Source organism: Pyrgilauda ruficollis, unplaced genomic scaffold (assembly GCF_017590135.1).
Source record: "Pyrgilauda ruficollis isolate IOZ18807 unplaced genomic scaffold, ASM1759013v1 scaffold17, whole genome shotgun sequence".
In the NCBI taxonomy this organism is placed as follows: domain Eukaryota; kingdom Metazoa; phylum Chordata; class Aves; order Passeriformes; family Passeridae; genus Pyrgilauda; species Pyrgilauda ruficollis.
Window position 1 is genome coordinate 9,747,332 of NW_024515875.1, and position 17,356 is coordinate 9,764,687.

The 17,356-nt window shown below is 39.3% G+C and overlaps 1 protein-coding gene across 3 annotated transcripts in view; it reads right to left on the bottom strand.

Annotated features, from left to right (window-relative positions):
• USF3 (upstream transcription factor family member 3) overlaps positions 1–17,356 on the bottom strand; it is a 34,481-nt gene that overhangs the window by 14,270 nt on the left and 2,855 nt on the right. For all 3 annotated transcript variants that reach the window (XR_005954802.1, XM_041463839.1, XM_041463838.1), the window contains exons 2-5: positions 6,211–6,275; positions 4,260–4,288; positions 1,766–1,848; positions 635–731 (exon numbers count right to left, since the gene is read on the bottom strand). Coding sequence is in view for 2 of the 3 variants with exons in the window: in XM_041463839.1 (XP_041319773.1) it covers positions 635–731; positions 1,766–1,848; positions 4,260–4,288; positions 6,211–6,275 (274 nt within the window). In the remaining variant the exon portion in view is untranslated. The remainder of the gene's footprint in view (positions 1–634; positions 732–1,765; positions 1,849–4,259; positions 4,289–6,210; positions 6,276–17,356) is intronic.

A 17,356-nucleotide genomic window follows, 5' to 3' on the forward strand; every position in this document is an offset into this window, starting at 1 on the left:
AATGAAATACAAAGCACTCATGTAAAGCCACAAAAACTGGCAATGCTCTTGGGAGATGGCTCACCAAACTGGGAAAATCACAATAAAGCAGAAATAAAAATCACAAACCCCAACATTAGCCATGAAGATTATTTCTGTCACACCTCCACCACTGTACTTTTACACATCTATTCAAGTAAATTTTATATGATGCATTATATTTTTACAAAATGAGCTGTTATAACTTTTACAGCTTTTCAAATTGAAAAAAAAAAAAAGCTTTATGAACGAAGAAAACTTCATCTTTTCAATGAAAAAAAAATTAACTGAAGTTTATCAGAAATCATTCTGGTCACTACAGTAGAATAAACTGGGGCACAATTTACGAGATGACACCACATCACCATAAGCTCTGTGATTACTTTACATCACAATGCAATTGCTTCATTATCTGACAGCTACGTGCCAGAACACTCACTTGGGCATTCTGTCAGCTTTTTGTTTCAAGATATTCTAAGCAGCTGTATTTTTCCTGTAGGTGCATAATTTCTCCGGATTCCCATGTGTGGTTCCAGGTTTTCTTGTTAGTCAGTACAGAGACACAGCAGAAGTGAGGGACAGAAATTCTAGAGCCCTCAGCAGCATCTGTACTTACCCTGCTCATTGTTCCCTCCATTTAACAGAAGCTCATCATTCTGTCTTTTCATTTCTGTTATGTACTTAAAGGCCTGATCCAGGATCATGTTCTTGCTCTGTAAAAGAAAACACACATACAAGATTAGGAGAAAGGTCTAGAATTTGTAAATCCATTAGTGATGAGGCTGCACTTACTCCAAGAGATCTTTACTTTAAAAATATGCTCTGAATATCACTGGGTAGAGTTTGTTTCCTTCTGGTTTGGGTTGGGTTTTTTAGAGGTTGTTTTTTGGTTTGGTTGCTTTTGTAAGATGAAACTACAGGTTTTATGAGTGATGCTGACCCTAAAATGCCTTGGATTTTACAGAATAACATTTCCAGTGCTGGAGCTGACACTTTCTGATGCCCAGAAGTAGATACTAAGGCCACAAATCCTGAACAGCCAACATCCTTTCTTGATGATCAGCCTAAAATTCATGTTCACTAATAAACATACACATCACATGAGATTTCCAGGATACTGCCTTGTAAATATTTTATTAGAAAGGCAACAAACATGGAACAACTATCCAGGGAGATATAAGCATAATTTTGAAAGTAGTATACTAGGGAGTATGGGAAGAGAAAATGACCCATCCACAATCATCTTTTTATGAAGCTATGCTTATTCTGTCTGCAAAACCTTTGTTCATTTCTTAATTTCTTTTACTGTTCCGTAGGAACGGTCTCTGCTAGGGATTCCTCTATCTTGAAAAAGATGCTTCTGTGTATCAACCTCAAAGCATTTGTCTTGCTTCATCTTTAGCAAGGAAAGTGTCTTAAATTACTATTATTATAATTTCAGTTTCTGAAATGCTTTCAAGCAATATGAAGGATGACAAAAAAGAAGCAGTCATATGCAACACTTTCAGATAAAATGCTCAAAATCTGTGTAACTACATTCATGTGACACTGCACTTCCAACTAGGAATTCTATTACAAGTAGTTTTTAAAATACTAACAAATAGTGATATGTTTTGAGTATTTTAATTCAGACAGTTTTGCCTTCTTGCTAATACAAATAGTAAAATAAGTATTTATACTTCTACAGACAAAGAAACATTTGAACGTTTGACAGGAAACTTGTATGCACCTCTGGATGGACACTCACCTGCTTAAGTGCTGGAGAGCAGGGAATGAGTTCTCCAATTCTGTTTATCCCAGCATTAATCTTCTTCTTTCGATGTCTCTCCACTAAGCAAAAACAATATGTAGTGTGTCATCTGGTTGGACAAGTCAGCACAACAGCAGCACAACTAGGATAATGCAAGGGCTCATAAATACATTATTTCATTACACACTGGAACCTGGAGTAACTTGATTGAGGAAAAATGTTCCTCTAAAGTAAACCTCATTAATACTCACTGGAATCAAAGAGCCATAATGTAAATAGCCTTTAAAAGGTGGGGATATTTTGGACCTCTTCATGAAAAAGTCAAGTTCCTACAACTCAAAATTCAAAGTTTTGAAACTGCTTTCTAACACAGTTTTATGACACTCTCTTCATAAAGCAGATTAAATTTGAAATTGATTCCTTCATGAAAAAGTCAAGTTTCTACAACTCAAAATTCGGGTTTTGAAACTGCTTTCTAAGACAGTTTTATGACACTCTCTTCATAAAGCAGATTAAATTTGAAATTGATTAAATTTATGCATGCAGAAAGCAAATGAACAAAGATTATGGAAAGAATCAGTTTCAGATTTGGGAAGCAAAAACCCATGCCTCTTAAATTCGAATGTCAAAAGAGAAATAATGTAGATTTTATCAGTCTTCAGGCTGAATTTTAAATTTCTATTAACAGAGGAGCCAGCCAACACTGTACATAGCTGAAGCTGTAGGTAGATGGACTATCAGTTACCCTTTTCTATGTCCAAAGGTTTAACTGTTCCATAGCGTCTGACTGGCTGGGAGTAAAGAAAATACTGAATGGAGACTAGTTCCAATGAATTACCCATTTTGCAGAAGGTCAGAAAATGCTTCATTTATAGTCTTCTAGTGATACCATTTACCTCTTCAATAGGTCTGAATATTGGCAGAAAGGGTCTACACTGTAAGTCTAGGAGTGGTTTTCACAGACAGTATCTCTGTTTTCCATCCACCACAGCAGCCTCTTTCAAATATACTTAAGTCTCATGTAGCTATTTTTTTTACTGAAATATTTTTATGTTCTATGCAAACCGAAAACTATTAAACTATTAGATGTCTTTTTTCAAAAAATAAAAAAAAAAGGAAAATGTTCTGTCATGGCTTTGTCAGGACTCAAACCATTGTGTTATTCGTTCATGGTGCTGAATGAACCTTTTGATTTGTGCAGTTGCTCTGCTTTTGGTGGCACACAGAAACAAACCATGACCTGCAGGTGAGTGTATTTAATTTTGCTCTGTTACAAAAGACTCACTAATTTAATGTAAATAGTCTTATTTCAGTAGCCTGTCACTTCAATTTACCTTTCTCAAACAATTTGTTTTTATATTTCAGGGAAGATTGCTGGCATTGACAGAGACAGGCCTAAACACACTGAACACAGCAAGACAAAGTTTCTTATGTAGGAAATTTACCATATAAATTAGTTCACCTCTGTAAAAATTAAAACACAGGACAATTAATATTTAATTTTTATATATCTTACTAATACATACACATATCACAGTGTTTGTTTTGGTAATATTTGCAACACTCTCCTCAGCTTTTCCATATATTAATGACTAAGAAAGTATAGGCTTGGAAGGAGCTGGTCCCCACATACTGCAGAGTTCAGCCCAGGTAATAAAGATTTTGGAAAGCTATCAACAAGTGAAACAGGAACTAGGAATTCCAATGAGGCCAACCATCTTAGAAGTAAACTTGATAAGACTGTTTCCTGATTCTTCTTAATTCTTAAGAATTTGGCCACACCCTGAGCACACTCAACAAGCACAGCACTGCTCAGGCTTCACATGAAAACTGCTCAGTGGTTTTTCCAGCTGAGTTTGTGAAGATCTCATGATACTGCTGTTCTGGCAGAAGAAGAACTGCAATCAATTTCTTTGGATAAACCAGGCCAAAGCCTTCCATATTCTTCCCCAGTCCATCTTTCTGTTCCTACTTGTAGAAGATGCCATTGGCACTAGACACTGACTGGGTGCTGCACAAGGGATGTGACTCCTGCAAGACACAGCCAACATTTGCACAGAATTTCTGGGGCGTCACCATCCAAGTGGGTGCCTTAGGAATAGGCTAGAATAATACTTGTAATCCAGGAGCCTCTAAAGCTCTCAGGTAGGACACCTATCTCTGTTTTGACAGAGGTGATACTAGTTGTATGTGAATGCCTGTGCAGTTGTTTTCCTTTATTGAACACAGCTTAAATTGTTTACTTCTTAATTTACTAGCTTTGGAAAGGCAGGTGTTCCTTCATACTTTAACTTTGTACTGTGGAAACCAGCGAACTAGAAACAATCTGCTCAGTTATTTTATGCAAGGACACAGAAAGGTGTTTTATAGGATGAGACTTTTTCAGTGTACTAAACTCCCATGGGTGAACCTTCTCATGCAAAGTATGTTTTACTACTCCAAAGTGTCTGTGCTTATTTCCAGACCAAACAGCAAAGCATGATGTTCCCACCTGCATTATGTGTCTCCCGGTTTTTCTTTCTGTGAAACATAAAGGGAAAAGACTCATGTGAAACTGAAGGTTAAAGACCTGCATACAAACAAATATTTCTTATATTATTTCTATTACAGCTAAAAACACTAAATATTATAGTCTGCTCTGTGAACTAGAAAGCAGAAGTCACAATCAGATGTTCTTAGACATTGGTATTAGACAGTTTCTAACAAAAATTTGTTCATGGTCAGACTTAAATCAATTGCAATATAACATGGCACAGTGTAATGCTCCACTTGATTATTTACACATATTTATAGTGGAGAGCTGGGTTTTTATGTTCCTGTTACACTCTGCAATGTTCAAAAAGGCCAAAGATTTTTTAAAAATCGTTTTGTTTCTGAGGAACAAGACAGTTAAGTATTTGTCTGAAATGTTGCTTTTACATTCACTGGATCACTGAAACAGAAGAAAACTTTACCATGCAGCAAGTTGATTTTCCAGCCACATTGCTTTCAAACATCATAGCTTCTAGTGTCAAAGGGGCTTCCTTTGTGAGAGAAACCAAAAATACTGTTCCTCTGCAGCTGCTGTTCTTTACTGTCTCAAAATTCTGATTAGGTGTGTTTTGGGCATGTGAGGGTTGTGTCTGGTTTCATATGTTCACCTGGGACTGATGACAACAATCATTGTGCAATGCCCCAAATTGCTTTACTGGCAGTCAGTAAATTTCAAATGTATAATCTACGTATATAAATAAGGTGTACTATACACATGCACTAAGACAAATACTTCCAGGAAGTACAGTAAAGCAAAGCACATGTCTTCTGGAAAAAGCAAAATTCTAGAAGAAAACAATTTCAAAAAGCTTCTGTCCCGCAGCACACCCTAGATGCAAAGATGTCTACTAGGGCACGCAAAAAGCAGAGTAACATCTTCTGCTGTCCTTTTTGCCTGTCACAGAACAGTCCAGATGTAACAAGGAATCTGAGCTAAGAATGCATGATACATGTGGAAGATGTGTGATTACCATGAGGCACAGTATTTCCTTTGTGCTTTGAGCTGATACTGATTTCTGGTAACTCACTAAAGAGAGCCTACACCTAGAGTAACTTGGACAAGGATTAGAGACAGTAATGTTACTGCTACAGGTCAGACCCAGAGACATCTGCTAAGAAACAATGCTTAAAGATGATCATTAATACTAAATATGCACAGGAATATAAGGACTGGACAGACCCAGCTGTCCTTTGGTTGACATTACCATTACAGAACACAAAATACTCTATTGGTCAGCTAAGAAAGAGTCACGAAATCTGCAAAGACTGAAAAACCTTCTGTAGGACAAATCAATGTTCTCTCTGAGCTTTCCTGATCATAAACCATATCCTACATGGTTAACTAGTGTAAGATGAATGCTGCATTTAACTAAGGACTGAAGAATTCCCCTACCAATCACATATTAGGTCACCCATGTTAACACAAAGGAACAAAACTGGAAAAGTTCTAGTGAGTGCTGAGTCACTTGGCTACAAATTTTGGTCATAGTGTTGCCGTACAACCTCAAGGTGTAGTTTGAGTTCCTGCAGAGATTTGAGATGGAAGATCCAGATTCCACTGGGAGGTGAGGAAGAGATCTAAATGACCCTGTCAAAATTAGTATAGTTACCCCCCCAATACCTACAAGGAGCCTCCACAAAAAGAGAGGCTCTAACCAATGCAGATTCTACACACATCAGAATAGTCAGTGAAATAATTAAAGAATCTCTTTTGCCTAAGTCACCCAAGTAGATATATCTTTAACAAACAGTTTGGCATAGACAGGGCAAGAGAGAAACTTTTGGATCAACCCTGATGAACACACAGAACTTCTTGTCCATACCCTTACTGCCAAACTTTTAGCTAGAAACTTTGTAACTGCAACCTGACTGCAGACTACAGACATAGTCCTTTTCCCACAGCAACTCACCGATGCTGCTTCTTTGTAGGTGTCTCATTCTCTGTCATCTCTGGCATGGTTTCGGAGAAGAGAGCCTGAGAAAAAATCATGGAAGGAATTAACGACTCCTGCACTTTTATGAACCCTTAGCCCATGACATTTACATGGCTTTGCCTTGGACCACAAGGACGGGGCCTTACCACAGTGTAGGCACAAGTCGATCCCCTTGACTCAGAGCAGTTGATTTTGTGACATTAAAAATTAAGCACATTACCTATCAAGACCTATCAAGATGTTTTGCAAAACTCCTCTGTGATGAACTAGTTTCCATTTCCTCAATTTATTCAAATTTAAAAACTATTATAATCCCAACCACTTTCAGCAGACAAGAAGGATAGTTAAGAGTACATGACTGCTTTTCAAATGGAAGAGGAGCAGCTGAACTCTCTCTTATCAGCCCTTCCTCACTGAACATGCATTCAATTCCCAGTTCAAAATAAAGTATGAATGCTAAGCAAAAAACAAGCTGCAATGAAGACATTTCATTAACTACAAATTTAAAGTGCTCTTAATGTAGCAGATTAAAAACTTACTTGCTATTAAATTACTGTACACCTTAAAACAAGCAAAAATGACACCACTAAGCTCTCAGATATGTAAAATTCAGCTAAAATTAAAGTTATACATGACAGCCTAATGAATTGCATCTAACTTGTCCTCATCTTGAACAGATTGGTAGCCTGTATTTAGACAAACAAAAACCTTATAAAAGTACACAAAAGATGAGATTAAGTCAATGATGGTTGAACACATAGCTACCAGAGGAATGAATTTTAGAGAGCAAGTGACATAAGTATACCATAGATGACAACAGGAAAAAAACAGATCTGGTTTTTGATATGTCTGAGCTCTCTATCTCCTTTCACAGCTCTGTTCACTCTCTCACCAACCAACCTGTTATTGCAACTCTTCCCATATGCCCTCAAATTCCTTGTGGCTTCACCTTTCTCTGGCTCCTCCCAAAAAGCTTCTTTTAACAGGCTTCATATCTTTAGGGTATTTTTTGTCTATTTGTTTTGACTGCAAGAAAGTGGAGGTGGTTTTTAATATAACTTTAAACACCAGGCAGTTCTTAATGTAAACTGAGCCTACCAATACTGGCACTGGCATCAAAAACAAACCCCCAAAATAACATCCTTACAATCCAGAAAACCAGATACCTATGGAGCTCCCAAAGCACTGAAGCATACACTTCACAAAGGGCTCTGTGCACATACCTGTGTGTGCAACACAACAGTGCACACACCTGTGTCAAACTAACAGAAATAATCTGTATTGTACCAGAACTGAATTCAGATACTGCTTTTCAGCCTTTATACTCTAGAAGTTAATTGAATGTAGTGCATTCAGTAAAGATTAGAGGAGAAGAAACATTAGGGCTGATGCTATTTACCACTCTAATCTTGAAGTACTTTCTCTGTTCCAGGGAAGACTTGGGAGATGTTGTCAAACCGTAAAATAAAGCAAACAGGAAACAACCTATGAATAGATCCAACTCAGGGAACTCAAAGTGCCTGAAGATTTCAAGAACATAATTCAATTCCACCTACACAACAGTGTTCACACCATCACAAAACTGGACACAATCCTCTTGAGATGAGTTACAGCATTCCATTGCCCCACTGGGTGTTACACACAGTCTACCCAAACACAGCCAACCACAGACCTCTCCAGCCCAGCAATGGGAATACATCACTTTCTATTTATATCCCCCCATGGACTTTGCTTTCTCTGTGCTCACTGACCATCCCCTGCACAAATTATGAAAACACCTGACAGAGTTAACAGTCTTTTATTGTGGGAGAAAGCAGTGGCGCGACTTCAGCACGCTCTTATAAATTGTGTTACCTCATCTCCAAAACAAGACTTCTTCTCCTTTAAATCCAATTAGCTTACTTCACTAACAAATTTATTTGAGTTTATACGTAGTAAGATGAATCCAGTTGTTATGCCAGGTTGTCCAAGTCAGTAAACACTCACAGCTCTGAGAGCCAGGAAAGCCAGTTTCCCACCCAAGGCATCTATAACTTATCCCTGGTGGGTACAGCCGGTGATGGTCAGTGGTACTTAACTCACTGATTCTAGCTGCATCCACCGTACCAGGTGATGATGAGGGGTTAGCTGGGAGACCTTAGCAGATGAATGATTCTGATTATATAAAAAAAACCACCAAACAACAAACCTGGTTAGAGCCCAGCCATCTTTTGGACGCTGTTGGCCACCAGAGAGATGTTCAGGTGTACGGGGAGTGACTGAGACCAGCACAACTCATTTCAGCAGTTTCCAGTGAGCCAAAGCAGCCCAGCAGAATCTGTATCCATTAAGGACACCAGCAGAGCAGCTGCCTGGTGACACTACACTCATGTGTCCATCACTGAGGCAGCACCTTGTGTAGCAGGTGAAATAAGTACCCAAGAGGGCAAAGGGGTCGTTTAATTTACTGTGTACAGTACTGTTTCTGTTTAGTGAGGATGTGAGCACATGGACATGGCTCTGATAAAGCAAAGCTCTCAAACATGCTTAGAAAAAGGAAGATGCTGGATTGTATCATGTGGCAGTCACATACCCTGTTTCTTGATTTCTGCACCACCTATAAAGACAGAGCTGATGTGTCTGTTGTTGGGCATTATGAGACCATAGCAAATATGCTGGAAATCAGAGCAAAAAGATAAAAGAGGTCTTAGTTTTGATGGACTTAGCATTTTTGAAAGACTAATGTATTCACCAAGCAATTTTTTAAATTATGCAAATTTATACAGCTTGAGAACCAAAGGACTATTTCTGCATTGCAGTGTATTTAACATAGAAAGCATGTGGATTTAGATGGCCAGCTACCATGCAAGGCTACAGATAAAGCACAACTGTGTGAAGGTAAGGGCATAAAAAAGCACCCACCCATGAATACCCTTCCCCAGAACAGACATGGTTGTTCTGACTCCAGCTGCACAGTCTGGAACACGTTCACAGCCCCATCTTCACCCTGCCCTAAGTCAGAGCACCCCTTTCTCCCTCCTGACAGGAGTTCTCCTTACTCCTATATTTTGGCTTCTTCTGTGTCCACTCAGCAAAGTTCTTTTTCTTAACAGCAGCCATCCCTATCTCCCAAAGTGATGATATACAAAATATTCCAATTGCCTCATTTCTTTGTGCTGAGCAGATGCTGAAATGATTCAGCAATTCATTGTATATAGCATTCTGGGAGATAGATAGACAAGGCCTTAGTGAAAATTTGTGCTGTAATTTATTGATACAGTTTCTAACCATTTTTTGATCCTGAAAAAGAATAGAAAATCTACTACATGTCAAAGACCCCACTTCTTTCTTCCTCCTCTGTCCTTTTTTTAAAATGATGTCAGTAAGATTCTTCCAAGTGATGCTGCTCCCTGCATATTTCAAGCCATTTGCTGCCACACTGAGTGTATAAGCCTCACAAATGTAAACTTAAAGTCTCTATTTTATATGCTTCAGTTCCACTGGGATCTGCATTTCATATAGAAGACGTGGCATAGGAATGCCATGACTGTTACACTAATTTCACTTTATTGTGGAATTACTTCAGGTGAAGTTTTTCAGTTTACCCTCTCAATCAATGCTCCCACTTTCGTGGTCCTGACAGCAAAAAGCAAGGCTGTACACATTATCTAATTAACTAATTAGTTTATTCTGAGCTCCACTGAAAAGAGGTGGTTAAATTTGTTAAACAACACTTGTATAAACTCTGGGCTTTCTACTGACAGATTCTACCATGAGAAATATGGTGAACTGAAGCGGTTTTTTCCATTCTTATTCTGTAAGGACAGAAACCTTTGCATTTTATTTGATACTCCACAGAACAGCTCAAGCTGGCAATACCAGGGAGGAGGTTTTCTTAAGGGCTGCTGAAAATATGGGCTTTGTGAATTAAAAAGAAATTAAAAATACTGCCTAGGTGGAGATTTCTGAGGGCTGATGAATGTTTACACTGTCTCCATTTTCCCCCTCAGCTATTGTATGACCAGAGCTTTGACAGTGGGTTTCCCTTTACTTCTTCCACATCAAATATTGCTTCTTCATGGTAAGATCCCTTCATGGATTCTCTAAAGCAGAATACATGTATTTGCCTCATAAGCTCAGAGACAAATGAATTTTAAGTTCACTCATGAAATATGCTCATTTAACTCAGCTGAATGTCATCTGCAGAGAAAATGTAGCAAAATCCAAATTCTTAAAACAGATGAAGAAGCACTTACTCATCATTTTTATGTCTTTAGTTCCAAGCTTCCCTTAAGCTTTATGAAGTTAACAGTTTTCACAACATCAACCTAAAATATTGATTTTAATTTAAATGCAAAGTCATCCTCAGAAACTAAAGGATGCTTTGTGTTCTGAAGATTTAAATTTAACATAATTTAATCTCTTCTATAGTTTCTGAAACATAGTGTATAAAACTTGAAAACCAATTTATTTAAACATTTTCCTGCATACCACCCATCTTTCCAGATAGTATTTAGAAAATTTTATGAAATCTCTTCTTCAAAACATGCACTCAGCAAATACAAGAACAAGTTAATTTAGATTATTTTGTTTGGCATTATTTTTTCACTCCTCATTTAGGAATTGTTTCCAAACTTAATATTAATTTTAAAAAAGAAACTAGCCAGTCCATTCTTCTGCATCAGGCAGAAAGAATAATTTTTATATGCAACCACACATATTCTGCAAACCTACCAGCAGTCCAAATCTTTCTTCCTCTTAATATCCTTCAGCAAGCTTATGCTGTGACACTGCTTCAGTCTCACAGTTGCTCCTGGTTTTGTACACCTCATGTAGTTAGGAATGTAATGTAATGTACACCTCTCAGTGTAAAGCTCAGATCAATTCCAAGGCATAGACAGCAACTACTCAAATGCTTTTTTCCTGAGACAGTGTCTTCTTCATCCAAGCAGCTGCTGAAGCTCACTTCTCCAATCTTCCATGCATGTTTTAGAACAAGGCTAGCTTTAATCAGGGACTTAGTCCAAGCTTTTAATGACAAGCAAGGTGTCCTTGCGATCAAGAGACAAAATTTCCTGCCCTTTCTTCATTCCCCCTTGGAATCGTTCTAGTCTAATTTTGTATTTACCTAATAAAATGACTGCAGGGAAGGTAACTCAGAGCTGACCTTTGTGATTATTACCTGTGTGTATTAACTACTGTGGCCTATCAAAGCAACCTGGTAAGACTATCATACAGGAAAATGAAAAAGGCTATTTTTCCTGACAGGAGGAAAAAAAAAATCTATCAGTCTGGTTTCAGAAGAAATCAAGATTTCCCTGTTACTGTGTCCCTTAATCCACTCCCTCACAACAGCTGGTCCCACTGACTGACCCAACTACAACCTCTCAAAGAGATGAAGTTCCCAGATGTTTACAAAAACCTGGGAGTGAGCAGAGGAGGAGGAGTGAGGTCAGGTGAGGCACTGGACACGCCTGGGTCTCTGAGCAGCTCTGCAGCATGGATGTGCTGGCTGACCAGCTCAGAGTGGGCACTGCCACCTTGTGCTGAGGAAGATATTCCCGATGCAAACCAGTTGAGAGTTTCCCAGGCCAACCAAACTGTTCCCAGAGTTTCTGCAAAAGCTAAGAAAAGAAAACCAAAGCCAATAAGCTAAAACTTGTTACACAGGGCAACTCTTTTTTTTTTTTTAAGGTGCTTGCAAATAACAGATAGAAAGAAAACTTCACTGCTTTTAGATATTTTTATTCTGCCTCTTTTGTTTGTATTATCTAAACTCCAATACATTAGCAGTTTTCCTCCTGCTGACTTAAAGCAATAAAGTTTTAGTAAGGCTCTTATACAAGAGCATGCAAGAGAACTAGAAAGAAAATGTTTAGGGGTTTTTTTTGTAATAGCATTGGAGGAAAAGAAAGGAAGGAATATCACTTTAGTAATCACCCTATCTACATTGCTTTTGTTTTCATTTGTAATTTTAAAAATATCAATGGCAATTGCACTGGCCATTTAGTAACAAACAGCTTTAGGACAGCATAGGTATAGGGTCATTCTGAGAAATCCTTACCAGATCTGCTTAAGGCAACTTCATAAGAAGAAAAAAAAACAACTTCCCTGTTAATCATCTGAAGATCCACATCTCATATTTATTCTTCTTTGTCTACTGTTGTTCCCTCCCAAGTTTTCTTAAGTATAACATAATTTCTTTTTAAACCTTAGAAGAGGGGCAGAGATAGAACTTATGTCCACAAAACCAAGTATCTTACTCACTGTTTGTTGTCTGGAAAATATTTAAGGAGAAGTATCTCTGCACATTTTGCACCCAGCTGAGAGTTGCTGCCACCCTCTCACACTGTGCAGATGATCTTGGTACTGCAAAAAAACTGAAGTGCAAGTAAAGGAAGATGCCTATGGGAACCATCTCCTGGGGTCTGGAGCAATTGTTATAGGGAAGCAGGCATTTGGGAGCTAAAGAGCTGTAATTATGCAAGCAGTGCACAACCACAATCACAAAGACCAGAGCTCTCACCTTAAAGCCTGTCTTCAGCTACTTTAGGTCAAAATAAGGGGAACATCACTCCTCAGGGAAATCCTCCTGATCCCATGTATTGTGCTGAAATTCACAAGTTACCACATACCAGTTTCACTAAGGAAGTGAGAAAGTGTGAGAAATGTCTCTATGTTGCAAGACAGTGCTCATCTCCCTGGCTTCCAATGCCCAATGATCCGTGGTACACCTCAAAACCAAATGATTTTCAAAGAGAAGACCGACATCTAATTATGCCGCACTTGACAAAGGAGCCACAAGTGTGTTTTGATGGTGAAAGCTAGGTGGATACAAAGTGAATGGCAGGCAAGTTCCTCCTAACACGGGTCATCACCTCTGTGTGGGTTAGGGCGAGGTTACCTGGGTCAGATGGCAAAGATTGCCTGCACCGGGCTGAGTGCTCTCCCACTCGCTCCTGGGCAAGAGCAGCTGCTGGTGAGCCCGACCTTGCAGCAGCATGCTGCCTAAAGAACAAGGAATTCTTTTCCTGAAAAAAGCTGAAACATACAAGTCGTCACAGTCTCCAAATGCTGTGACCAAGATGGTTATAAATAACTCGGGAATCCATCCATGTATGAAAATTGTATTTGAAACACCGAAGACTTTTCCAGACTTGACTGGAAAAATGTAGAAGCTGTAAGTCATAGAATCACAAAATGGTTTGGGTTGGAAGGAATCTTAAAATCATCTCATTGCAGCCCCCCTGCCACAGGCAGGGAGACCTTCCACTAGACCAGGTTGCTGAGAACCTCATCCAGCCTGGCCTTGAACACTTCCAGGGATAGGGCATCTGCAGCTTCCCTGGACAACCTGTTCCAGCAAGAGCCAGTCCAATTCTGCTTTCTCATGTGACCTCGTCTCCAAATTAAACCTCTATCCAAAGAGCCTCGTCACAGAGCCTGACAACCAACTTAGAATTACAACATAAAAACATTCATTTTGGCTACAATTTAGCCAGAGCAGTATTCTTTGCTTCACTGCTTTGGTTTTAAGCTGAGCTTTTTTTGTTTTGCAACTACAAAGGATCCTCAGAGAGTCTGTTTATAAAACCACACATGGTCCCGAGGAGGTATCAAGGCATTTTCTGGCACATGCCAAACTGCCTTGCTGCTCTCTCCTGAGGACCCCAACTAACAAGCAGTGCAAAATATCCTAGAAACGAAATGTACAGGGCATCCAGAGAGTTTATGTGTCAAATCTTTTAATTCATCTTTTCAGATATGAGTCATTCAGTACAAAGGATTACATAGTCAAGTTCTTAAATATTTTATAGGCTTGGGGCTTGAGAAATCTGACACAAACTAAGAACACATCAAGGGTTCATGATATAGGGAGCAATATTCTATGGGCCTGCACTACAAAGTTCCACTACAATATCCAGAAGAGATCAATCCTGAGATTCTGCTACAAACACTGCTCTTCCAGAGTGAAGGGATTTCCCTCTGAATCTTAATGGAGCCAAAGGCAAAAATGGCTGAGGTAGAAGGCACCAAAAACCAGAATTTCAGTTTTAATGTACAAGCTTATCAAAGAAGCTCACTAATTACACTTCAATGAGCTTTCAAAAACAAGCACACACACACTCTGCCCTCAACCCACGAAAACCAAACAAAAACTCCACAACTTTGCAATGTACTTTTTATAGGCAGACTGCTCACAAAAGGTTTTAGTGGACAGAAGGCTCATTCTCCTTCACAACCTCAACGCAATTACACCTTTGCTTTTCAGAGGTTTTTTTCTTGGACCCATGAAGTGGGTGCACTGGGCAATTATTACAGTTCCAGGAATAAAGGACTCATCTTGCAATCTGGATGTTTGACAGTTTTGAGTAATACTGGCAGGGATAAAGCTGCACATTATTTTAATTATATTTAACAGAGAGGTCCAAACTAAAGTTATCTGAGCCCAGATGACCAGAGAAAGCAAGCACACTTTCATAACGCTTTCAAAGAGGAAATTTAAAATCAAAATCAATGCATGTTAGACACAGAAAATGCAACTACTAGGTGCAAATCCATAGAAAACCTGCATTCAATAATTCCACCACTTTAGGAACTACTTATTTCACTTAGAAGAATTACTGTACACGAGCTATCCGGGGTGAATAAGTAGTTCTGAAAGCACTAGGAAAAGCAAATAAGACTACAATAGAAATTTAGCACTGACAATGGAGAAGAAACTAAAACCAGATTTCCAAGTTACTATTTGGAATGGATAAAGGGGACAGACTGATACCATGATCCTGCAAGTTTTACTTCATTAAAAATCATTCCATAAAATGAAAATGCCTTACCTCTATTCTGTCTTCTTCTATAACTGCATGAAATCACCTCCCTCTTGTCACCTAAGACTGACTTGGCAAAAATTGCTTAAAGTGAAGCTAGGGGTGGGAGAACCCCACTGCATTCCTTAGCAAGGGATAGCTCACACACTTAATATTTCCAAGCTAGGAAACACAGGGTCTTCCCATTCCCACCCAGAATAAAACAGAAAAAACACAAATTAAGATGCACTGTAAAGCCTTTTGAGACAATTCACAGGTGGGATTCTCCCTGAGCCTTCTCTTCTCCAGGATGAATAATCACAGCTCCCTTGGCCTCTCGACAAGAGATGCTCCTGTACCTTAGTTGTCCTTTCAATGGACTCTCTATGGTACCTCCATGTCTTTCTTGTACTGGGGAACCCAAAACTCAACACAAGATGCCAGGTGTGGCCTCACCAGTGCCACATGCAGTGGAAGGATCACCTCCCTCAGCTCACTGACACTCCTGTGTCAAATGGGGCCCATTCTCTACCTATGCCACAAGGACACTTTGTTGGTTCGTGTTCAGCTTGGTGTCCACCAGGTCCTTTCCAGCTGCATGGCCCCCACTATACATTGGTGGACTGATTTGTTCTTCCCCAAGTGCAGGATTTTGCCCTTGTAAACTGCATGAAACTCCTATCAGCCCATTTCTCCTAGCAATAATGGGAAAATACTTGTGATGATTATCTTCCCCTACTGCCCCAACTCCTTCAAAATAATGCTGAGAGATGCAGCCTCTCCCCTGGTTCACTGGCACTCCTCACCCAGGAGACCAGATGAGAACACTTCAACTTAAAATTGACTTTGCAAAAGGATCACAGAGACACCCCATGCTCCCCAATAAGTACACTGAAACAACAAGATTGCTTCTCATGGTGACAGTGCTGGCTTAATATTTGTGAAACTATGACCCAAGATGATGCCAAAACTAGTTAAGCTTCTCCAATTACACAAGAAGTCCCAGAATTTCCAGCAGGTGAGAGACTTATGTGGAAGGAGGGATTTAAGCTATAGATGCACAATATTTAAGCATTCCTGAATTAAAGCATCTCTGAAAATTAGGGATACTCCAAGAGTGGAAAAATTATGCTGCTGATTTGGAGCTCCATTTTACTACTGGAGTAAATGAGCAAGAAGAGCTGCAGCATGAAGCTTTGTACAAGAACTCTGTTCAATTTCCAGCTAACAGCTTCACTGATGCATGAAAGCAAAGCAGAGTCCAACTTCAAAGGTTGAAGACTGGCATGAATTAAGTGTCCCTGAAGCCAACCACAGTACAGACTACAGACGCAGGCAGACACCCCAAATGGACAGTGTTATTTTCACTTGAACTTCAGTTACTTGAAGAATAAACAAATCTTTACCCTCTCCTTTCCCCATAAAACCCTCACACTTCTATTAACTGTGTCAGCAGGCTGATGGACAATGTTTTCTATAATCTTTTCATGGCATTGCCCACCACGCCAAAAGCTGGAAAAATGGATCATACATTCTGAGGAACCTGGATTTAGACCTAAAAGCTAACAGCTCCATACTTGGATCATTCCAGCCTCACCAGAGATGGACCACAAAGAACCCATTCATGTATCAGAATACCAGCATGACTAAGACGTGCTTTCAGATGGAGCTGATTTCATTTCATGGTTTTCCAGCTGGTCAGTTCACCTGGCAGAAGTTCAGGTGAGTGAGAAAGGCACTTGTTACCAGGAAGCATGAAACAATTTTGGCAGCCTAGTACTTTCTTCTTATCTGAGCCACAATGGCACCCAGCGTGGCTGATGTAAGAGATTGCTATCGTAAGTCATGGTTGCAAAAGTAACTCATTCACCTTAGAGGACTAAACCATGGCTTTTCATACAGGAAACAAACCCAGTTTACACACAATTTGTCAATCTTGTGCACACAGCAGAACCTCTTTTGTGCTTACTCTAACATGACAACAGCACTACACTGGTAAGGCAGCAAACCAAAGTACACTTAGGACACATTATATCCACACATAAAAGCTGGAATTGCATTTTAAACAGCAAGTTAGGTCAGCAATACATAAACTGTTGGGCTCTACACAACATTTCCTAACCAAGGAGTTGAAACCTTTACATGTTTTACTGTAATCTGAAATAACTCAAACACTGCTTGAACACTCCCCCCCATTAAAATTTAATACATGTCACGGCCCAGAGGTTCAGATGAGACAGTTTTCAATTAAGTAACACTACTGAGCCATGTCCCTGATGAAAATACCAGGGAAGCTGTGCATACAACCCAGGTTTTTAAATGAAAATGGATGTGTA